At 41.2% G+C, this 25,660-nt stretch overlaps 1 protein-coding gene across 10 annotated transcripts in view; it reads right to left on the reverse strand.

Moving 5' to 3' along the window:
• Positions 1-25,660, reverse strand: part of PSD3 (pleckstrin and Sec7 domain containing 3) — a 610,137-nt gene that overhangs the window by 124,448 nt on the left and 460,029 nt on the right. For all 10 annotated transcript variants that reach the window (XM_044925847.2, XM_025293130.3, XM_044925868.2 and 7 more), the window contains one exon: positions 6,864-6,907. In XM_044925847.2, coding sequence (XP_044781782.2) covers positions 6,864-6,907 — 44 coding nt within the window. The remainder of the gene's footprint in view (positions 1-6,863; positions 6,908-25,660) is intronic.

A 25,660-nucleotide genomic window follows, 5' to 3' on the forward strand; every position in this document is an offset into this window, starting at 1 on the left:
GCTGGCAATCTTGATTCCAGCTCATGCTTCTTCCAGCCCAGCGTTTTTCATGATGTACTCTGCATATAAGTTAAATAAGCAGAGTGACAATATACAGCCCTGACATACTCCTTTTCCTATTTGGAACTAGGCTGTTGTTCCATGTCCAGTTCTAACTGTTGCTTCCTGACCTGCATATAGGTTTCTCAAGAGGCAGGTCAGGTGGTCTGATATTCCCCCATCTCTTTCAGAATTTTCCACAGTTTCTTGTGATCCACACAGTCAAAGGCTTTGGCATAGTCAATAAAGCAGAAATAGATGTTTTTCTCTTTTGTTTTTTCGATGATCCAGCGGATGTTGGCAATTTGATCTCTGGTTCCTCTGCCTTTTCTAAAAGCAGCTTGAACATCTGGAAGTTAATAGTTCACGTATTGCTGAAGCCTGGCTTGGAGAATTTTGAGCATTACTTTACTTGCTTCAGTTAGGTCCTTACTATTTCTGTCCTTTATCATGCCCATCCTTGCATGAAATATTCCCTTGATATCTCCAGTTTTCTTGAAGAGATCTCTAACCTTTCCTATTGTTAAGCTCTATTTCTTTGCATTGTTCTTTTAAGAAGCCCTTCTTATTTCTCCTTGGTATACTCTGGAACTCTGCATTCAGTTGAGTATATGTTTGCCTTTCTCCCTTGCCTTTTGCTTCACTTCTTTCCTCAATTATTTGGAAAGCCTCCTGAGACAACCATTTTGCCTTCTTGCATTTCTTTTTCTTTGGGATGGTTTTGGTGACTACCTACTGTATGATGTTACTAACCTCCATTCACAGTTCTTCAGACGCTCTATCAGATCTAATTCCTTGAATCTATTTATCACTTCCACTGTATAATCATAAGGGATTTGATTTAGGTCATACCCAAATGGCCTAGTGGTTTTCCCTATGTTATTCAATTTGAGCCTGAATTTCGCACGAAGGAGCTCATGATCTGAGCCATAGTCAGCTCCAGGTCTTGTTTTTGCTGAATGTATACACCTTCTCCATCTTTGGCTGCAAAGAGTATAATCGATCTGATTTCAGTATTGACCATCTGGTGATGTCCATATGTAGAGTCATCTCTTGTGTGGTTAGAAAAGGGTGCTTGCTGTGACCAACGTGTTCACTTGACAAAACTGTTAGCCTTTGTCCTGCTCCATTTTGTACAAGGTCAAACTTGCCTATTATTCCAGGTATCTCTTGAGTTCCTACTTTTTCATTCCAATCCCCTATGATGAAAAGGACATCTTTTGTTGGTGTTAGTTCTAGAAGGTCTTCATATAACCATTCAACTTCAGCTTCAACGGCATCAGTGGTTGGGGCACAGAGTTGGATTACTGTGATGTTGAATGGTTTGCCTTAGAAATGAATCGAGATCATTCTGCAGTTTTGAGATTACCCCCAAGTACTGTATTTTGGACTCTTGTTGACTCTGAGGGCTACTCCATTTCCTGTAAGGGATTTTTGCCCATAGGAGTAGACATACTGGTCATCTGAACTAAACTCTCCCATTCCATTTTAGTTCACTGATTCCTAAAGATGTCGATGTTCAATCTTGCCATCTTCTGATTGACCAATCCAATTTAGCTTGATTCATGAACCTAACATTCCAGGTTCCTTTGAAGTATTGCTCTTTACAGCACTGGATTTTACCTTCACCACCAGATACATCCACAGCTGATTCCCTCTTTGGCCCAGTCACTTCTTTCTTATTGGGGTGTGGGTGCTAAGTCGCTTCAGTTATATCTGTCTCTTGGTGATGCTATGAACTATAGCCCCCCAGGCTCCTCTATATGGGGATTCTCCAGGCAAGAATACTAGAGTGGGCTTCCATTTTCTTCTCCAGTGGACCATGTTTCGTCAGAACTCTAAACTATAACCAGCCCAACTTGGTGGCCCCGCAGAGCATAGCTCAGTGCTTCATGGAGTTACACAAGCCCCTCTGCCACGACAAGGCTGGGATCCATGAAGAGAACACTAGCCAAACTAAAGTTCATTTAAAAAATGATAAAGAGCCCAAACAATGGCCTATTGGTATTTAAAACCGCACTTCTGAAAGCTGAAGGCTTCCATAACACAGGATCCGACAGACAGAAAGGTCCATGTCCCAGGACATCACGTGTCAGCCAGGACAATACAATATAGGAGGGTAGGCAGAAAACAATTTAATTTATAAGTGAAAACAAAGGCATTGAACTATTCTGGTACATTGAGTTATAGAGTAACATAAAATGGCACAGATTATCCCATGACACAAGGTTGCACACATGTTTATTCAGAGTTAAAGAACAGCTACACGTGATGCAAGCAAGGCCACTGCTGCTGCGACCCAGACGCTGGGGGAAGCAGGAGAGTGCCGGGCCCCAAAGTTTATTATTTACATTTAGTTCTGCTGTGTGTTCTAGCGACAAAGCTGCATTCATGAATTTTTAATGCTTCTTACAATTACATATTGTATTGTATCCTAAATACAATAAGAGCAGTACATATGAAGGTCCAAAGTAGAAGAAGACCATTCATTTTCCTTCTGAATGATACTGCACTTATTTTATTTTCCCTTTTCTATTAATTGCTATATTCTCTGAAGGTCCACTGGTAGCTAAATTTTAAGCAATTCTAACTTAAGTTATAAGTGCCTCTTATCCACTTCAACTCACCTTACCATCCCATCCAAATCAGAAAGAGTAACCACCCCTCATTTAAAAAAATAAGTAAATAAGTAAAAATAAATACACGTTTGTCTATTAGGCTGTAAGATTTCTTAAGGCCAAGGAAAATGTCTTAATGCCTTTTCTTTTCTGTAAATTTCCAGCATACTGCCTGGTACAAAGACGCTTTATGAATTAAGAACAACCTCACAAAGGAAGTGGGGAAGAAACAGTGCTTGTCCTGCAGGAGGGAGCCGAGCCCTTCCACAGGCACCTGGCTGACTGTATTCCTCACTACTGCTTTTATGTGTTTGTCCGGGTACAGTCCACCCACTCCAGTTGCCCCCATGTTACGTTCTTGTTAGGTAGAGAACCTCTGTCTTTTTCAAATGTGTATCTTGGTTTTACCACAGGGCCAGGCACAGAAACAGCTGCTTCAAAGGTTGTTTGTGGAATAGATGAATGACCAGTAATTCTAGAAGCATTTCATGAGACTATAAATTTAACATAAATCTCTCTTAATATACATTCAGATGTGATCCCTGCCTAGCAAAGATTTGCTAAGAGTATGTGGCTACAGACACAAAAAGAAACGCATTTAAGTCAGTTCTAATGAGGTGGATGAACCTAGAGCCTATTAAACACAGTGAAGTAAGTAAGAAAGAGAAAAACAAATATCATGTATTAACATGGAATCTATGTTCTATGGTACTGATGAACCTATTTGCAGGGCAGCAGTGGAGATGCAGACATAGAACAGGCTTGTGGACACAGTGGAGGAAGGAGAGGGCGGGACGAATTGAGAGAGGAGCACTGAAACATATGCATTATTATATGTACAACAGATGGCCAGTGGGAATTTGCTGTATAATGCAGGGAGCTCAAACTGGTGCTCTGTGACAATCTAGAAGGGTGGGAGGGGGTGGGAGGTGGGAGGGAGGTTCAAGAGGGAGGAGACATATGTATGTGCTGTGCTTAGTTGCTCAGTCGTGTACGACTCTTTGTGACCCCATGGACTGTGTAGCCCCCCAGGCTCCTCTGTCCATGGGATTCTCCAGGCAAGAATACTGGAGTGGATAGCCATGCCCTCCTCCAGGGGATCTTCCCAAAGCAGGGACTGAACCCAGGTCTCCCACCTTGCAGGTGGATTCTTTACCATCTGAGCCACCAGGGAAGCCCATGAATACTGGAGTGGGTAGCCTATCCCTTCTCCAGGGGATCTTTCCAACCCAGGAATTGAACCAGGGTCTTCTGTACTGCAGGCAAATTCTTTACCAGCTGAGCTACCAGGGAAGCCCAGACATACATATACCTATGGCTGATTCATGTTGATGTATGGCAGAGAACAATACAATATTATAAAGCAATTTTCTTTCAATTAAAAAATAAATAATAATGATAATGAAAAAGAGTGTGTGGCTACAGAGAAGTGAGGCAGCATGGTACTGCCAAGGGGAGCCAGGATTGCTAGAAACACACACCCTGGCTTTGTCCCTACACTAGCTCTGTGACTCTGGATTTGTTAATAAACGCTTCTCGGCTCCATTTACCTAGTACATGAAATGGGAATACTGGGCTGCACTTTTCAAAAAATTTTTCTTCAGTATGGATTACTTGAGAAAAGTAATATTCAGTAGAACTCTATATATTTTAAAAAGATAAAAATGGGGCTACTTTGTTTATTTGAAGTAGGTGTGATGCTTGTGTGAGGCAGAAGTGGGTCCCTGTCATACTTCCCTTTCCCCTCACTCACATCACCTAGGGAGGTCCTAAACATCTCCCTGGACCCTAGGGCTCCATGGAACCCAGTCAGAAACCTATGAATAAAGCTACCTAAGGAAGTAGAAGACCTGTAGTTGGAAAAGCATGAGATATGGTGAAAGGAACTGAAGATGACACAAACAAATGCAAAGATACACCATGTTCTTAGCCTGGAAGGGTCACTATTGTTAAAATGATCATACTACCCGAGACAATCTACAGATTCAATGTAAATCCTGTCAAAATAATAATGGCATTTTTTTTTTTTTTTTTACAAAACTAGAATAATTTTTTTCCGAAAAAAATAATTTTAAAGCTTATATAGAAACATGAAAGAGCCCACACAGACAAAACAATCTTGAGAAAGAAGAACAGAACTAGGGAATCACACTTCCTGGCTTCAGACGACACTACAAAGCTACAGTAATCAAAACAGTATGGTACCAGCACAAAAACAGATACATAGACCAATGGAACATGACAGAAACCCAGAAATAAACCCACACACTTAGGGTCAGTTAATCTATGACAAAGGAGGTAAGAATATATAATAGAGAAAAGACAGTCCTTTCAATAAGTGGGGCTGTGAAAACTGGACAGCTATATGTAAAAGAATGAAATTAGAACATTTGAACACCATATAAAAAAATAAAGTCGATGTTGGGATTAAAGACCTCAATGGAAGACTAGATACTATAAAACTCCTAGAAGAAAACATAGGCAGAACATTCTTTGACATAAACCATAGCAATATTTTTTTTTGTATCCATCTCCTAAGGTTAAAGAAATAAAAGCAAAAATAAACAAGTGAAGCCTTTAAACTTAAAAGGTTTTGCATAGCAAAACAAACCACTGAGAAAACACAAAGACAACCTACTGAATGGGAGAAAATATTTGCAAATGATAAAAAAATGGACAGAAGACCCAAATAGACATTTTTCCAAAGAGAATATGCAGATGGCCAAGAGGCACATGAAAAAATGGTTAACATCACTAATCATATGGGAAATGCAAATCAAAGTCACAATGAGATATCACTTCACAGCTGTGAGAATGGTTGTTATCAAAAAGAACACAAATAACAAATGCTGGTGAGGATGTGGAAAAAAGGGAACCCTCAGACACTGCTGGTGGGAATGTAAACTGGAGCTGCCACTGTGAGGACAGTATGGAGATTTCCCAAGAAACTAAAGCTAGAATGTCCATATGACTCAGCAATCCCACTGCTGGGTAAATATCTGGGGAAAAAGCACTAATCCAAAAAGACATATGCACTCCAATGTTTCTAGCAGCACTATTTACAACTTCCAAGATGTGGAAGCAACCTAAGTGTCTATCAACCAATGAATGGATAAAGAAGATGTGATGTATATACACAATGGAATGCTACTCAGCCATATACAGAATGAAATTTTCCATTTGCAGCAACATGGATGGACCACGAGGGGAGTATGCTAAGTGACAAGTCAGAGAGAGAAAGACAAATACTGTGTGATACCACTCAAATGTGGAATCTAAAAAATATAGCAAACTACTAACTACAGCAAGAAGGAAGCAGATTCATAGATGTAGAAAACAAACCAGTGGGGAGAGGGAAGATGGGAGGGACAATACAAGGGGAGAAGATTAGGAGGTACAAACTACTAGGTACAAAATAAGCTGCATGGATACATTGTACACATGGGGAATACAGCCAGAACTTAATAACTATGAATGGAATATACCCTCTAAAAACTGTGAATCACTATGTTGTATACCTGTAATTTATATAATATTGGACATCAAGTATACTTCAATAAAAATAAAATAAAAGAGCACCAAGGTTCCTCCTATGCAAGTGAATATTATCCTACACATTTTGCAGCAGCACCTTTCCTATAACTATTGTCTAAACTTAGACAATTGTCAAAATCTTTCAGGAAATGCTACTTCTTGCATTGCTGCTGCTATTCTTTCTGTGGACTTCATTACATACAAGTACCACACTTCTCAAAGCTTGCTATCAATATCCTGCTATAATTAGTGTCATAGGAAACAGGATTAGAAAATCTTGATCTATAATGATATGAAGGAGATAATTAGAATAAGTGTATGGTACTCACATCGTGTGTATTAGATTTTGGAAAAAATTTTGGAATTTTTTACCTACTTTACTCTTTATTTTCTTTCTGAATGCCATTTTTTTTAAATAAAAAGATAAATAATTGTACATAGGCATAGCAAACAGTTTAAAATAAGAATAGAAGCATGCTAGCACCAAGAAAAAGACATGGAATACTCAGGGTTTACGTGTCTTATACAGAGAGGATAAGACACCGGTGGTGTAAAATGAGAACTGGCTGTGCAATTAATCCTTCTCCAGAATCACTGATGAGGCACAAAGAAAGACATTGAGAAAAGAGCACGCAGTCCATTCACTAACAGGCTGACATGCAGCATACTCACACTGCCCATTCGAGCTTCTCATTCTTGATTGAGTTGTACAGAGCCTGGAAGGAGAGAAAACAAGATGGAATTACTCTCTTCATCCTGTTCTACATTTGTAACTCAGCAAATGACAAAAGCCGAAAGGCTTGACTGAGTCAGCCTGCGGCTCCCAGGGCCCTCACAGGTCATCCTGTTGGTGCTGCAGAAACGAGGAAGACACAGGTGAGCGAAAGACACAGGGCAGGCAGCAGTCAGAGATGCACAGAGACGTCCATGAAGCAGAACACGTCTTTCATAACTATAACACACAACACCAGGCTACGTTCTACCACAGTAAAACATAGGATCAACTAAAATTACATCATGTAGTCTATTTGTCTTATTCAAAATATGGTCATATAGCTTCATTACTTTGGAAACTGCAACTTCCAAACTGCCTTTGGAATGCTTGGTTACAGATTTTACGTTACTTAAGATGCAATTCATACCTTTTCATTAATGGACTAGGTATAACAGTTTTCATAACAACTTAATGAACAAGAGAAATGGAAGGGAGACTGAAGCTCAGTTACAGGAAACTATCTCAGAGTAATTTCAGAGTTTTTATATCGATGACTTAGGCAGCTTGTATTGGTCTCACCTCATAATTCTGCCTTACAGTTAGTGAGTGTTACCCTGATGTTTGAAGTGGTGGAGGGGGAGACAGAAAGTTCTCTTAGAGCCTTGACAATAACAATGTCATAGACAAGACAGCATATGAGACCGCCTCACCAGGCTCCCACCTCTGGTATCAACACATTAAACTTTTTGTAATCAAGTTGTTCCACTAAGACAACTAACCTAAGAAAAAACTACTTCACACCTCTAGCTTCTTAATTTTGAGTAAGATGTTTATAACGTAAGAAAACACAAGAGCATCTCTAAGACATAAAACCAAAACTGCAAACCGCACTGAAGAAAGGGTGACTATGTGCAAATAACAGTACAAAGGAGTTGGAGCATTTTTTTTAAAGAGCGATTTGGACTTATTAGACTCATCTCATTTACTTTAAGATGGGAAAAGCAGGATGAGACGCTATCAAACAACTCATCTTCCAAATGAGGAAATGGCAGGGTCAGGATGCTCCCCGGGTAGCAGAGCAGAGCAGAACTGCCTTGTGGACCATTTTCTGCCTTTAACATGTCTGGCCTAAGTGGGACAGGCAGTCTACGTGTGTGTAATCAGAAAGACTGCACACAGGTAGTAAAGCCCCTTTCTAGCAAAACTCGCTGCAATTGAGGACATAGATGCTTGGTTACAGATTTTATGTTACTTAAGACTTAAAGATGCAATACGTGCATCTTTAGCCACGTCTTGATGGACTCCACGGGATTTCTTCAGTGTGGCTATAGTAGTCAGTTTAACTACTGGGTAGCTAATAAAATGTAGGACACATTTCATCATTATCAGGACATCAAATACAGAAATTATCATGTCATCAAATATAGAAATGGTAAAACAGCAAAAGAAAATAAGGGGTAAATCAAGACACAAAGACCGTATTGTAAATTGAATGCTCTTTTCGAAGAACTCAAATTTACTGAAGAAGTAGGACAATCTATTATATAGTTAATGTCTCTTGAGGCTGCACGTACAGAGGTCAATGTCTGGCTCCAGCCTCAGGAGACTCTTGCTGTAAGTGTCTTTAAGTGGATTCTACTACTTGTAAGAGCCACTTTGAACCCACAAGTGTGGGTTTTTGAGAAGAGACAGATCATAATGGTTCTTTATATACTAACACACACAATACTAACCAGAGAAATTTAACAATTGTTAAAGATAAAAAACTATCTATTCATAAAGGTAGAAAATGATATCTAGGCAACTAGAAAATGTCAAATAAATTCAATTCTGCCCTAGATCAATTTTTTCAAATGTTTTGCTCTTGAGAATATTTTGCTTGAAGAGATAACTCAGTTTCAAATTGGAATATTCTTGTAACTCTGTCAGCTGTACATCACACAACAAAAATTTATTATAGAGGATCTTGTAAAATTCAACAAACCTGTTATACCAGAAGCCAAAGTCCTCTTTGTATGTGAATATGTATATGTGTGTGTGTATATATATATATTGAAACAAATCTAATCCTTATCCTTTTCAATGACAAAATTACAAAGGGATTTTCCTGAATCTTTTTAATGCTTTACAATAAATGATTACTAAAGGAAAATCTGTTTCGAAAATGCATCCAACACTCACATACCCTGATCAAACTTTATTATCACCAAAGGCGGGGGTGGGGGGATGCAGCCAAAGATAATTCTAAACACGCACACCTCCCACAAGATTTGATGAGCAGCTCTGGAGGTGTACTAAACCAAACCTGAGAGGGAATGAAGATGCAACTTCTAATTATCATTTATGCGACACAGTCCTCCAAACCCTTACATACATACATAAATACACACACACACACACATGCACGTGTATTTTTTCATTTAATTCATTATGAGGGTAGAATTCGTCAATAAGATGTCATGAGTATTTACACAGAGCACTTTCCTCCTAAAATGTCTTTTGTACACCTTAAGATTACCTTCCACTTGACTGTCTGCTGTGTCTTTTTATTTTCTTAAATTTAACTTTTATTTTATCTTGGAATATAGTTAGTGTACAATATTGTGTTATTTTCATGTGTACAACAAAGTGTTTCAATTATATATATGGCTGCTGTGTCTTAAGTAAGGTTGAATAACATTATTCCAATTATGTAAAGTTTAAAAATAAAATAAAATTAAAAAAAAAGAACAACAAAAAAAAATAAAAAAATAAAGTACAACTGATTAAATTCATCTTAAAGCCAAATTAAAAAAAAACAAACAAAAAAAACAAAAAACAAAGTATAAATGCATTTAAATACAAAATACCCACTATGTTCCATTTTTTTAAATCAAGGCATAATTGCCAAACCTAGAAAGCATATTAAAAAGCAGAGACATCACTCTGCTGACAAAGGTCTGTATAGTCAAAGCTATGGTTTTTCCAGTAGTCATGTACAGATGTGAGAGATGGACCATAGGGAAAGCTGAGTGCCAAAGAATTGATGCTTTCAAATTGTGGTGGTGGAGAAGACATTTGAGAGTCTGCTGGACTGCAAGGAGATAAAATCAGTCCATCCTAAAGGAAGTCAGTCCTGAATATTCATTGGAAGGACTGATGCTGAAGTTGAAGCTCTGATACTTTGACCAACTGATGCGAAGAGCCAACTCACTGGAAAAGACCCTGATGCTGGGAAAGATTGAAGGCAAAAGGATAAGGGGGCAGCAGAGGATGAGATGGTCAGATAGCATCACCATCTCAACAGACACGAATCTGAGCAAACTCTGGGAGATAATGGAGGAGAGAGGAGTTGGGCCTGCTACAATCCATGGGGTCACAGAGTCGGACATGACAGTGATTGAACAACAACATAAGTGACATACAACATTAGGTTCAAGTACACAACATAATGATTTATTATTTGTACTAAACTCCCTGGTGAGCAAAAATTTCAGTAGAAATAATTTCCCCCTGTTAATACTGTAAACATATCCCTCAACAAAAAACAGCCATATATGACAATCCCACAGCTAATACCCATAGTGGTTGCAACAATTTACATTAGAAAACTGAGAGCTTTTGTTCTAATGTCAGGAACAAGACAAGGATGTCCACTCTTACTGTTTTTATTCAACATCATATTGGAATTCCTGGCCAGAGAAATTAGCCAAGAGAAGGAAATAAAAGGAATTTAAACTGGAAAAGATGTAAAACTGTCACTACTTGGAGATAACATGATATTATATATAGAAAACCTTAGACTCTACAAAAAAAAACTAGTTAAATTTTTAAAACTAGCTTAAAAATTCAATAAAGTTGCAGGATATGAAATCAATATACAAAAATCTGTTGATTTCTAAACACTAATAATGAACTATCAGAAAGAAAAATGAAGAAAGCATGACATTTATAATGTCATCTTTAAGAATAAAATGTCTAGGAATACATTTAATGAAGTGAAAAACCTGTATTATAAGAAACTCATGAAAAGAACTGAAGATGACCAAATAAACTGAAAGACTTTCTGTATTCGTGGATTAGAAGAATGAATATCATTAAAGTGTGATATAAAACCCAAAGCAACCTACAGATTCAATGTACTACCTATCAAAATTCCAGTGGCATTTTTCACAGAAATAAACAATCCTCGACTTTGTGTGGAACTGCAGAAGACCCCAAGTAGCGAAAGAAATTTTGCGAAAGGACAAAAAAGCTAGAGGCATTATGCTCCCTGATTTCAAAGTATATTACAAAGCTATAGCAATTAAAACCATATGACAGTGACAGAAAAACAGACATCCCGATCAGTGGAACAGGACAGAGGGCCAGAGTAAGCCCACACACGTACGGTCAACTGACTTGCGACAGAGGAGCCTTGACTATACAGTGGGGCAAGGACAGTCTCTTCAATAAATGGTGTTAGGACAACTGAGCAGCCACATGCAGAAGAATGGAATGGGACAGTGATTTACACCAGACACAACATTTAACTCCAAATGGATTAAAGATCTGAATGTAAGACCTAAAACCATAACACTCCTAGAAGAAAACACAGGCAGTAACTCCTTGATGTTGGTCTTGGTGATGATTTTCTAGATTTGACACTAAAAGTAAAGGCAACAAAAGCAAAAGTAAATCAGTGAGATTGCTCAAACTAAAAAGCTTCTGCACAGGAAAGGAAATCATCAAAATGAAACAGCAATGCACCGAATGGGAGAGAATATTTGCCAACCATATGTCCAATGAGGAGTCAATATCTAAAATACACCGTGAATTCACACAACTCAATCACAAAGAAACAAAGAAGTCAATTAAAATATGGGCAGGGAATCTGAATAGACATTTTTTTTTTTTCCAAAGAAGACATAGAGATGACCAACAGGCAAACAAAAATCAAAAAAATGAAAATATACTCAGTATCACTAATCTTCAAGGAAATGCAAATCAGAACCAGAGTGAGACATCACTTGAGACCTGTCAGAATGGCTATCATCCAAAGAAAAGAAATAACCAGTGGTGGCAGAGATGTGGAGAAAGGGGAACCCTTGTGCCCTACTGGCAGGAATGCTAACTGATGCAGCCAATACGGAAAACAGTATGGAGTTCCTGAGAAAAATTAAAACTGGAACTCTCAGGTGATCCTGCAATCACATGTCTGGGTATTTACCCAAGGAAACAAAAACACTAATTATAACATATATTGAAAAGATACATGGACCCCTATGTGTACTGCAGCATTATTTATAATATTTATAATATTGAAGACACAGAAACAATGCACATGTCCATGAATGGATAAGAACTACTCTCTCTCTCTCCCTATGGGTGTGTGTGTGTGTGTGTGCGCGCACGCGCGCACGTGTGCGTGTGCACATGTGTGTGGTCAGCCATGTCTGACTCTTTATGACCCCATGGACTGTAGTCTGCCAGGCTCCTCTGTCCATGGAATTTTCCAGCCAAGAATACTGGAATGGGTTGCCATTTCCAACAGGGATTGAACCCATTTCTCCTGTGTCTACTGTGATGGCAGATGGATTCTTTACCACTGAGTCACCTGGAAAACCATATATACACACACACACACACCAGAAAATATTTCATCCATAAAAAATGAAATCTCACCATTTGCAACAAGATGGATGAACTTTCTGCGTATTATTCTAAGTGAAATGAGTCAGAAGGATGAATACCATGTGATATCATATCATGGAAACTAAAACAAAACAAAACCACACAAAACCTGCAAGTTCTTACAGAGAAAAGATAGGTAGGATTGGCCAAAGGGTGGGTGGGGATTGGGGACTGGGAGAAATGAGCAAAGGGGGTTGAAAGGTACAACCTTCCAGCCCTAACATAAATGTCATGGGGAGGTGCGTGCCGCATGGTGACTAGAGTTAATGATACTGTATTGCATATTCAAAAGCTTGCTAACAGAGTAGATTTTAAAAGTCCTCATCGCAAGAAAAAAAATATTTTGTAGACAGTGATCATTTCATGATGCATGTAAAGACCAAATCGTTGTAGTTCTGAAACTAATGTAATATTATATGTCAGTCACACCTCAATTTAACAAAAAAACCTGTGAACATATCCTAATGAGTTAATTTGAATATCAAGTCTAAACGCTGGTCCAATATAAAAACCTGACTAAGCCTCATCAGTAAGCAGGTCACATGGATGAGTGCAGGAGCCAGGGAGAGACACCCCAAGAGGCAGGGGACCCCCAGCTATAGCCCGGCTTTACCCAGGTAGGCATGTGGGTTCACTGTGGCTGGCTCTGGTTGTTTTTCAGAAGTAGCTAGAAGTATAAATTATACAAGGCTCACGAACTTTCAAGTGTGACAACAAAAAGAGCAACAACACCACCACCCCACTCTGGGCCAGAGTAAACGTGTGTTACTTGAAGTGTCAGTTGTCGGGGCTGAAGCCCACTGTGGGCAGAGTAACCGTGTTATTCCATCGGGGCTGAAATTCGGATAGGAATGAAATTATTAAAAAACTGCAGGAAGGAACAATGGGAGTCCTAGATAGAGAACAGACAACAGCAAAACGTCCTGGTTTGTGATTGGAAACTGACACTTCAAGTATGTGATCCTTCACTTGAGAGATTTCTGTACCTCTGTGATAATGTTCAAGCCATTTCTCAGTACTGATGCCCCAGTGATGATGATAATACAGCTGTCTATGAGGCCGTGTTTCATGAGGCACGGAGCAAAGACAGCTGCTTCCATTTAACCTCACAGCAACTGTATTAATGCGGTATTATTATCCCTACTCTTTGAAATGACACACCTAACGCTGTTAATGGTTAAGTAATCCTGTCGAGGATCACACAGCAGAGCTGAGGGCCTGAAGCCAGTCTGTGCCTGTACCTGCCCCAATCACAATGCAACACTGACATATACATACATATTGCAGCACAGAATATATGCAGCATACATGTAATGCTTTCAGTTCAGTTCAGTTCAGTCGCTCAGTCGTGTCTGACTCTTTGCGACCCCATGAATCACAGCACATCAGGCCTCCCTGTCCATCACCAACTGCCGGAGTTCACTCAGACTCACATCCATCGAGTCAGTGATGCCATCCAGCCATCTCATCCTCTGTCGTCCCCTTCTCCTCCTGCCCCCAATTCCTCCCAGCATCAGGGTCTTTTCCAATGAGTCAACTCTTCACATGAGGTGGCCAAAGTACTGGAGCTTCAGCTTTAGCATCATTCCTTCCAAAGAACACCCAGGGCTGATCTCCTTTAGGATGGACTGGTTGGATCTCCTTGCGGTCGAAGGAACTCTCAAGAGTCTTCTCCAACACCACACTTCAAAAGCATCAATTCCTTGGCACTCAGCTTTCTTCACAGTCCAACTCTCACATCCATAAATGACTTAGGTTAATGTAAATTGACTGAGAAACATATTTTACAACTTCGATAAATGCTTTGTTGTTAAAAACTTACTAGATGTTAGAGTTTACTAACTTAAATACAATGTTATTCACAATCTTTCATTCTATAGCATTTTCAGTTCAGTTCAGTTCAGTTCATTTGCTCAGTCGCGTCCGACTCTTTGTGACCCCATGAATCGCAGCACGCCAGGCCTCCCTGTCCATCACCAACTCCCGGAGTTCACTCAGACTCACATCCATCGAGTCGGTGATGCCATCAGCCATCTCATCCTCTGTCGTCCCCTTCTCCTCCTGCCCCCAATCCCTCCCAGCATCAGAGTCTTTTCCAATGAGTCAACTCTTCGCATGAGGTGGCCAAAGTACTGGAGTTCCAGCTTTCGCATCATTCCTTCCAAAGAAATCCCAGGGCTGATCTCCTTCAGAATGGACTGGTTGGATCTCCTTGCAGTCCAAGGAACTCTCAAGAGTCTCCTCCAACACCACACTTCAAAAGCATCAATTCTTCGGCACTCAGCTTTCTTCACAGTCCAACTCTCACATCCATACATGACCACTGGAAAAACCATAACCTTGACTAGACAGACCTTTGTTGGCAAAGTAATGTCTCTGCTTTTGAATATGCTATCTAGGTTGGTCATAACTTTTCTTCCAAGGAGTAAGCGTCTTTTAATTTCATGGCTACAATCACCATCTGCAGTGATTTTGGAGCACAAAAAATAAAGTCTGACACTGTTCCCACTGTTTCCCCATCTATTTCCCATGAAGTGACAGGACCAGATGCCATGATCTTTGTCGTCTGAATGTTGAGCTTTAAGCCAACTTTTTCACTCTCTTCTTTCACTTTCATCAAGAGGCTTTTGAGTTCCTCTTCACTTTCTGCCATAAGGGTGGTGTCATCTGCATATCTGAGGTTATTGATATTTCTGCTGGCAATCTTGATTCCAGCTTGTGCTTCTTGCAGCCCAGTGTTTCTCATAATGTACCCTGCATATAAGTTAAATAAGCAGGGTGACAATATACAGCCTTGACGTCCTCTTTTTCCTATTTGGAACCAGTCTGTTGTTCCATGTCCAGTTCTAACTGTTGCTTCCTGACCTGCATAGAAATTTCTCAAGAGGCAGGTCAGGTGGTCTGGTATTCCCATCTCTTTCAGAATTTCCCACAGTTTATTGAGATCCACACAGTCAAAGGCTTTGGCATAGTCAATAAAGCAGAAATAGATGTTTTTCTGGAACTCTCTTGTTTTTTCGATGATCCAGCGGATGTTGGCAATTTGATCTCTGGTTCCTCTGCCTTTTCTAAAACCAGCTTGAACATCAGGAAGTTCACGGTTCACATATTGCTGAAGCCTGGCTTGGAGAATTTTGAGCATTACTTGACTAGCGTGTGAGACGAGTGCAATTGTGCGGTAGTTTGAGCATTCTTTGGCATTGCCTTTCTTTGGGATTGGAATGAAAACTGACCTTTTCCAGTCCTGTGGCCACTGCTGAGTTTTCCAAATTTGCTGGCATATTGAGTGCATTGCCAAATTCAGACTTAAATTGAAGAAAGTAGGGAAAACCACTAGACCATTCAGGTATGACCTAAATCAAATCCCTTATGATTTTACAGTGGAATTGAGAAATAGATTTAAGGGACTAGATCTGATAGAGTGCCTGATGAACTATGGACGGAGGTTCGTGACATTGTACAGGAGACAGGGATCAAGACCATCCCCATGGAAAAGAAAGGCAAAAAAGCAAAATGGCTGTCTGAGGAGGCCTTACAAATAGCTGTGAAAAGAAGAGAAGGGAAAAGCAAAGGAGAAAAGCAAAGATATAAGCATCTGAATGCAGAGTTCCAAAGAAGAGCAAGAAGAGATAAGAAAGCCTTCCTCAGCAATCAATGCAAAGAAATAGAGGAAAACAACAGAATGGGAAAGACTAGGGATCTCTTCAAGAAAATCAGAGATTCCAAGGGAACATTTCATGCAAAGATGGGCTCCATAAAGGACAGAAATGGTATGGACCTTAGAGAAGCAGAAGATACTAAGAAGAGGTGGCAGGAATACACAGAAAACTGTACAAAAAAGATCTTCATGACCAAGATAATCACGATGGTGTGATCACTGACCTAGAGCCAGACATCCTGGAATGTGAAGTCAAGTGGGCCTTAGAAAGCATCACTACAAACAAAGCTAGTGGAGGTGATGGAATTCCAGTTGAGCTATTTCAAATCCTAAAAGATGATGCTGTGAAAGTGCTGCACTCAATATGCGATAGCCTTTTAATTTCAATTATATGCGCTCAGGACTTGTTATTCAGCTCATTTAAAAGTGATGTTTTCACCAGGAAAGATATCCATGATCCTACATTCTTAGCTGAGAAAACTTAGGTTTGCAGCGTGCCTGTGCTGAAGGTCAGCCCTCCCACCTCCTCTGACCTGCCATGAGTCTGTCATCTGTGTCGTCAACTGCCCAGGGGCATGCCCGCTTGACCTGCACTTACTGTAGGGCTCCAGGGTACAGTAACCACGACAAACATTTTACCCTAACAAGTGCTGGTAGGCCAGCGGAAAGTAATTGTTATAACTACTACACAATGATAAGATTGCATTTTTTTTCTATAATAGTGTTGTATATAGTGTATTATAAGGACTTAAACAGAATAGTACTTTTTATAACTATTAGAAGACCAGTTCTTGTTTGCCACATGAATAGTACAATATAACATAACAGTTGTAACACTGGTAATGATCTTGCATAAATAAATCTCTTAAAACTATTTACTTGGGACTTCCTGACAGGCTCAGACAGTAAAGCATCTGCCTGCAATGCGAGAGACCTGGGTTTGATCCCTGGGTTGGGAAGATCCCCTGGAGAAGGAAACAGCAACCCACTCCAGTACTCTTGCCTGGAAAATCCCATGGACGGAGGAGCCTGGTAGGCTATAGTCTGTGGGGTCACAAAGAGTGGGACACGACTGAACGACTTAACTTTCTTTCCTGACAGTCTGGTGGTTAAGAATCCACGTTTCCAATGCAGGGGGCTCAGATTTGATCCCTGGCTGTGAACTAAGATCCCAAATGTCTTGTGGTATGGTCAGAAAGTTTTGAAAAAACAAATAAAATAGATATGCAACAAGGATTTTTTTTTTTTTTTGAAGCATTCATCTTGAAAAAGTGAATACTTTTTATACTAGTTGTATTTTCAAGTCAGCTCAGTCTCTACTACCTGTCAGGTGGTCAGGTCATCAGATATTAACACGGGTACTGAAAGCCTAGTGTGAACAACACGGGCATAGAACTTAGATTCAGTGAGGGTAGAAACAGAGAAGAATAAGAAAACAAAAAGATAAAAAATGATTCTCTCATTTTCTGGGAGGTTGCCAGATACTTATAAGGTAATTACAAATAAGGTAACTCAAAAAGTAGCTTTAGACAAGATAGCTAAAAAAGCCTCCCTGCAAGGAAACTGAGGGTGTGAGAGAGAGAGCAGCCATGGGGCGACACAGGGAGGGTGCTCTGGTGTCGCTGAGCCGGGTGGGTCTGGGAGCCAAGGATGCCCGCATGGCCAGGGTACTGGGGCCGGGCGGGGGTAGTGCCGTGGGCAAAGAGGCGTCAGGTCACACATGGTTTTCAACCAGAGAACAAGGGTCATTTCTGCGTGTGCTGGGCAACCACTGGAGGATTTTAGCAGGAGGGTGACCTGCTCTAATTTGTGCATTTAAAGGTCCCCCCGGGCACTGAATGGGGGAAGGACTGAAGAGAGCAACAGGAGCTGTGGTGAGACTGGGGGGTCTGGTGAGGCTGGTATGACTGGGCCTGGGGGGGCCGGCATGCACATTGGGGGTGCTTCAGATCGTCTCCCTAAACTGTGAGAGAAGGATGCCCTGTTTTCACATACCTCAAGCACAAATAAAAAACTGGGTGAGGCAGTTTCAACAGGGGCACCAGAGGCAGACTGCTATCCATTAGTATTGGAGTCGTTTAAGCTAAAAATAGGGTAGGTGTGTAGATTACATTGTTAAAGGAACAAAGGCGCAAAAGAGTCTGTTTGCTATGCTCCCGCTTTGTGCAAAAAGTGTATCTGCATGCGCTCTCACAATGTTTCTCAAAAGATACAGAAGAAACCACTGCCTGCGATTTCCTGTGTAGAAGACAACTGGGGGAACAAGGCGGGAGAGAGAGTTTTCAGTGAATACGCTGCTGTTCTATTTGAATGTTTACCACGCCACGAATGCTTTACTTCTTCAACTGAAAACCTAGTTGTTGTTCAGTTGCTAAGTCGTGCCTGACTCTTTGCAACCCCATGGACGGCAGCCTGCCAGGATCCTATGTCCACCATTATTTCCCAGAATTTGCTCAAACTCATGTCCATCGAGTCGGTGATGCCATCCAACCATCTCATTCTCTGTCGCCCCTTCTCCTCCTGCCCTCAATCTTTCCCAGCCTCAGGGTCTTTTCCAATGAGTTAGCATCAGGTGGCCAAAGTATTGGAGCTTCAGCTTTAGCATCAGATTATGAGGGCTATTCCATTCTTGCCCACAGAAGTAGATGTAATGGTCATCTGAATTAAATTCGCCCATTCCTGTCCATTTTAGTTCACTTAGATGTCGATGTTCAAACTTGCCATCTCCTGTGTTTGACCCTGTCCAACTTACTTGATTCATGGACCTAACATTGCAGGTTGCTATGCAACACTGTTCTTTACAGCATCGGACTTTACTTCCACCACCAGACACACCCACACCTGAGCACTGTTGCCGCTTTGGCCCAGCCACTGCAGTCTTACTGGAGCTATTAGCAAGTGCCCTCTGCTCTTCCCCAGTAGCATGCTGGACACCTTCCAACCTGGAGGACTCCTCTTCTGGTGTTGTATCTTTCTGCCTTTTCATACTGTTATGGGATTCTCCAGGCAAGAATACTGGAGTGGGTTGCCATTTCCTTCTCCAGTGGACCACGTTTTGTTAGAACTCTTCACTATGACCTGTCCACCTTGGGTGGCCCTGAATGGCATGGCTCATACCTTCACTGTGTTATGCAAGCCCCTTTGCCACAACAAGGCTCTGATACATGAAGAGGAAAAACCTAGGTGAAAGTATATTTTGTACTCCTTGCATGTGTGATCAAGCCTCTCCCTCTCTTTAGTCTCTGCAAGGCCTCATAGATTGTCTTGACCACAGCATGTGTTTTAAGAACAGGTGTTGAGACGACAAGAGCTCGGTGGTGCTGACCCTGACACCGTAATTATGATGGGAGGCTAAGCACAGAGCACGGGGCAATGGAGCAGACCCAGGGCAGCGCATCACACCGGCCCCTTCCATCAGCTATGTGACTTGAGGGCTTTGTTGCTTCACCTGTGAAAATAAGATAGCAACAATCTACCTCACAGAATCAAGAGGATGAAATGAAACCATCAGCGTGCAAACATGTGCACTTCGTAAAGCGACACATAAGTGAGGGATGTTGTTCCGTGCAGCTGGTGCCTGTCCCACTCAGCTTTACAGAACACAGAGTAAGTACCTAGAATCCATCGGTTCCATTTCCCACCCCGGACACACGGGGCCTGGGGAGATCACTTACTTTGAATTAAATCGGCAAGTTGATATCACAGACAGATACGACAGAAACCCACGTTCACTGAGCAGTTAGCAAGTGCCGGGACCTGTGCATTGTATTGCACTGTGTACTCTTCACTACCACCCAGGGTACTAGTCCCACTTTACAGAGGCGGGGGAGGGGAGCGCGGGCAGACAGGGTAAAGACAGCGTTAGTAGGTGGGAGGTTGTAAAGTCTTTTAAATTTTTTCCAAAATATAATTCCAAAGCCTTTAAAATTTTGTCCTTGACCTTTTATTCCCTGAAAAATCTAGGCTTTCATTTCCTGTCTCTGCTTCGAGACAGAGGAACTAGTCTCAGTTATATAATTCTTTTTCCAAAACCTAGAACAACAGGGGTACACATCTCTGACCACTCAGGCTAGAAGACTCTCCTCCCAACAGAACTCCAGTCTGGACGGCGAACACCGCTTTGCAGTGCCAGTCCCACTTCAGACGTGCCAGGCTGGGTGTCTGACAAGCGAGAAGACACCATCCAGACAGATGACATTTATTGAGCTGCGACATGCTGAGCACTTATGTTATTATTTAACTCTCTACAACCTATGAAATGTCTGATTTACTCCATTTCAGCGAGATCAACGCTCTAGAGTAGGCACATTGCTGCCAGCTGCAGGATGCCAGTTACATGTGAACTTCAGATAAACAAGGACTTACTTTCTTCAAGCATAAGTATGTCCCCAAACTTTGCATGAGACATCCCAGGTGGCGCTAGTGGTAAAGAATCTGCCTGCCAATGCAGGAGACGCAGGAGATGCAGGACACCAAGTTCAATCCATGGGTTGGGAAGATCCCCTGGAGGAGAAAGTGCAACCCCCTCCAGTATTCTTGTCTGGAAAATCCCACGGACAGAGGAGCCTGGAGGACTAGAGTCCATGGAGTTGCAGAGAGTCAGACACATCTGAGCATATACAGCATATATACATATACATATGTGTGTGGGTATATGTATGTATGTGTATATGTGTGTGTGTGTATATATGTGTGTGCAGCTGTGTGTGTATACACACACACATATATTAAACATTACTTATTACTTATCTGAAATTCAAGTTTAATTGAGCATTTCATATTTTCTATTTGCTGAATCTGGCAATTCTCCACAGTGAAAGAGTCCCAGAGGTGAAGTTGGAACTCACACGGAGGCCTAACTGCCTCCAGAGCCCAAGTTTTTATTCCCTGCTTTACACTCGTGTCCGTCCCAAGATGGACTTGCCGTGACTACATCAAAACCCTGCTGGGAAGAGGACCTGTATCACAAGCAGAATTCATTGAAGTCCAAATGGAAAGATTATACTATATATTCTGAAAAGACCCTCATCTTCAAACCAATGTGGGCATTAAAAACTAATGTTCTTTCTCGCTCAAACTCCCCTCCCCTCCAAGCTGCCACATAACACTGAGCAGAATTCCATGTGCTATACTATAGGTCCTTGTTGCATATCCATTTAAAACATAGCAGTGCATACATGTCCATCCCCACCCCCCTAACTGTCCCTTCCCCTATATTACTGCTGAGTCCCTTCACTATTCACCTGAAAGTATCACAGCATTGTTTGTTAATCAGCTATATCCTGATACAAAATAAAAATTTAAAAAACCACAAAAACTGATGTCCGAAAACATTATGTAGGTGTGACTTAATGTACCAATCCTTAAAGCCTGAGAGCTTGCAAAGAGTTAATGTAATGATGATAGTCTTAGTAAATCACCACCTTCTTCCATAAGAGTTTAGGTTAATATCTGAAGTATTCTTCAGCATCTGTAACTATACTCTGATCTGTTAAAGTACCATGATTTACAAATTCATTGCCTTCACAGCCATCTCCTGATTTTACTTTAATTCTTGTACTCTAACTATGCTGGAAGAAGCACAAGCTGGAATCAAGATTGCTGGGAGAAATATCAATAACCTCAGATATGAAGATGACACCACCCTTATGGCAGAAAGTGAAGAAGAACTAAAGAGCCTCTTGACGAAAGTGAAAGAGGAGACTGAAAAAGTTGGCTTAAAGCTCAACATTGGGAAAACGAAGATCATGGCATCCAGTCCCATAACTTCATGACAAATAGATGGGGAAACAGTAGAAATAGTGTCAGACTTTATTTTGGGGGGCTCCAAAATCACCGCAGATGGTGACCGCAACCATGAAATTAAAAGACGATTACTCCTTGGAAGGAAAGTTATGTCCAACCTAGATAGCATATTCAAAAGCAGAGACATTACTTTGCCAACAAAGGTCCGTCTAGTCAAGGCTACGGTTTTTCCAGTTGTCATGTATGGATGTGAGAGTTGGACTATAAAGAAAGCTGAGTGCCGAAGAATTGATGCTTTTGAAGTGTGGTGTTGGAGAAGACTCTTGAGAGTCCCTTGGACTGCAAGGAGATCCAACCAGTCCATCCTAAAGGAGATCAGTCCTGGGTGTTCACTGGAAGGACTGATGTTGAAGCTGAAACTCCAATACTTTGGCCACCTGATGCGAAGAGCTGACTCACTGGAAAAGACCCTGATGCTGGGAAAGATTGAGGGCAGGAGAAGGGGATGACAGAGGATGAGATGGTTGGATGGCATCACTGACTCCATGGACATGGGTTTGGTGAACTCCAGCTGTTGGTGATGGACAGGGAGGCCTGGCGTGCTACAGTTCATGGGGTCGCAAAGAGTCAGACACGACTGAGCGACTGAACTGAACTGAACTGAACTAATCCTCGGCTTTACTTCTCAAAAACTTGTCTGGATTTTGGATAGCCAAGCCATGCTTTTGAAAAAAATGTAACAATAACCAATATTTTCAAAGAGGATTCTGGATGGTACTGGCCAGATCTGCTGCTGGACCCCCTTGCTGGTGAGCCTCACTTTTTGGGAAGTGGCAGGCACGCACCATAGTGCAGGAAGCTTCATCATTTTCGAACATGAAGAAAATATAAATTCTAAGTGACCTAGTAAATTACATGCAGTATGTTTTTAAACACTTGAGAAAATGATCAATTATATTTAACATGATGATAAAGTTAATGTATGCAGTTTAAAAACTGCTGAGTAACACGGAGAGTTCTTTTTATAATTGGCTTGTAAAAATGATTCCTGGGGGACTGTGACATTTAGCTAGAACCCCAGGCATGGCATTTCTTCTGTCATTTCCATGCATTAGACAAAATAATGAAGACAAACCAAATGGAAATAGATTTCATCCAAAACAATCAATACAGGCAAATTAAATAATCTAATGTACTGGCTACCAGGCTTTGGGATTTCACAAATAGGAAAATTTTCAAAAGAGGTTTGGAAACCCACCTAGAACTGCAGGATTTTCATTAAAACAAAAGACATCTTCTATGGAAATTATTCCATAAAAATAAGTAACAAGGGCAACCTCAAGACAATGCACTGTTTCCCAAGAAAGGACCGTATTTTAACATTTCCAATACAGAGTGAAAATTCTGGCAGCAACCAGCAGAATATGGTCTAGTCCTATAACTGCTAGAATATAGTTTCTGGGGAAAGATGTACTTTTCAAAAAAGAAGTCCCTGTTATTTGGTATTTGCTAAACACAAAGGTAAGAAACATAAATCATTCTCGTCAATGAAGACTATTCCAGTCTCATATGTACTCACATATGTTGTCCATTTCACGTGTTCATTTTCAAACTTTTATCATTTTCATAATCAAAATTACCAAAAGGCATGCAATGAATGTAATCAGTCCATCCTAAAGGAAATCAACCCTGAATATTCATTGGAAGGACTGTTGTTGACGCTGAAGCTCCAATACTTTGGCCACCTGATGTGAAGAGCTGACTCACTGGAAAAGACCCTGATGCTGGAAAAGATTGAAGGCAAAAGAGGAAGAAGGCTACAGAGGATGAGATGGTTGGATGGTTGGAGTCAATGGACATGAACTTGGGAAAACTCCAGGAGATAGTGAAGGATGGGGAGGCCTGCCATACTTGAGCTCTTGGGGTCACAAAGAGTTGGACACGACTTAGTGACTAAATAACAACATGTAATGAGTAACAATCCTTTGATTTATTTACCTTAGATTTTTGTTATCCAGGGCTAACCACTTTAAATTCCTTTTTTGTTTTTCTATTTTGAATATGAACTACTGACCTTCAACTGTGGAACTCTGGAAAAGAGCATTTAGCTCTCTGTTCTCTCTCTTACACAGTACATTCTTCCTCCCCACTCCATCCCCAATCCTCCCACTAAAATAATATCACAATCACAATTTAGAGGTATAACGATTTTCAGAGCCCACCTTGTTATGACTATGCAGATACAATTCACTCTGGAGCTATGCATGCACTTGGCTACTGTTGCTTCTTTGTGAACTTTTCAATTTTCCTGAAGTTAATGATCACCTCATTTTGCTGCTGTGGTTGACTTCATTTTCTAAGAGCCTAGAGGAATCGCCTCTCCATGCAGCTCTGGTACAACAGCTCTGCAGGTGACAGAAACCCAGCACTTTAGACTGGAGTGGCCCTGCTGGGAGTATCCTGGGGACCCTCCAGTCTGCATTCCAGGCTCACCCGGTGGGTGTCTGTCTCCCGCACAGCTGCTGTTCTAGGCTTCCCTTACTGTCACCCAGGGGTCCCCTCTGTCTCTGTGCCAGTAAATTTCCTGTGTGCTGGATACCATGCCTTCTCTTTTTCAAGTAACTTCAAGTAATATGGGTGAGGAGAGAAGGAAGACACTGCACATTGTGAAATGTGTGTACTTTTCACTTAACCCTCCTATCTTCAGTGTGGGAATCCCACTCCTGGCCTCAGTTCAGTTCAGTTCAGTCGCTCAGTCGTGTCCGACTCTTTGTGACCCCATGCACTTCAGCACGCCAGGCCTCTCTGTCCATCACCAACTCCTGGAGCTTGCTCAAACTCGTGTCCATCAAGTCAGCGATGCCATCCAACCAATTCATCCTCTGCTGTCCCCTTTGACTCCTGCCTTCAGTATTTCCCAGCATCAGGGTCTTTTCCAATGAGTCAGTTCTTCACATCAGGTGGCCAAAGTATTGGAGTTTCAGCTTCAGTATCAGTCCTCCCAATGAATATTCAGGACTGATTTCCTTTAGGATAGACTGGTTGAATCTCCTTGCTGTCCAAGGGACTCTCAAGAGTCTTCTCCAACATCACAGTTCAAAAGCATCAATTCTTTGGCGCTCAGCTTTCTTTATGGCCCAACTCTCACATCCATACATAACTACTGGAAAAACCATAGCTTTGACTAGACGGTTCTTTGTTGGCAAAGTAATGTCTCTGCTTTTTAATATGCTGTCTAGGTTTTTAATATGCTGTCTACGTTGGTCATAGCTTTTCTTCCAAGGAGCAAGTGTCTTTTAATTTCATGGCTGCAGTCACCATCTGCAGTGATTTTGGAGCCCAACTGAGCCCGATTTCCTAAGCCCAGAGTCTCAGAGAGGAGCCTCAGAAGATGGGGGATATGGTCTCTAGGCTCTACAAAGATGTAGGAGGCGTCTAGAGGGTCCAGTTACTAATTTTGGAAGATTTAAAGGGATCCTTCCATTTGACCCACTGCCCTCAGAAGTGACTCTGATCCCTACGCCTTCCTTGTGTCCTATGGGGCTTCCAGGTCTGCAAGCCCTGAGTTTCAGCTCTCGCTGTGGTTAACAGGTCTATCTGCTGCACATCCTTTGAATTTCGTTGACACCTTGAGAGACTGTTTCGCTCCCTGTGGCCTTGAAGATTTACCAGTTTTACTGTCATTTTAGTGGGGTTTAT

Source organism: Bubalus bubalis, chromosome 1, assembly GCF_019923935.1.
Source record: "Bubalus bubalis isolate 160015118507 breed Murrah chromosome 1, NDDB_SH_1, whole genome shotgun sequence".
In the NCBI taxonomy this organism is placed as follows: Eukaryota; Metazoa; Chordata; class Mammalia; order Artiodactyla; family Bovidae; genus Bubalus; species Bubalus bubalis.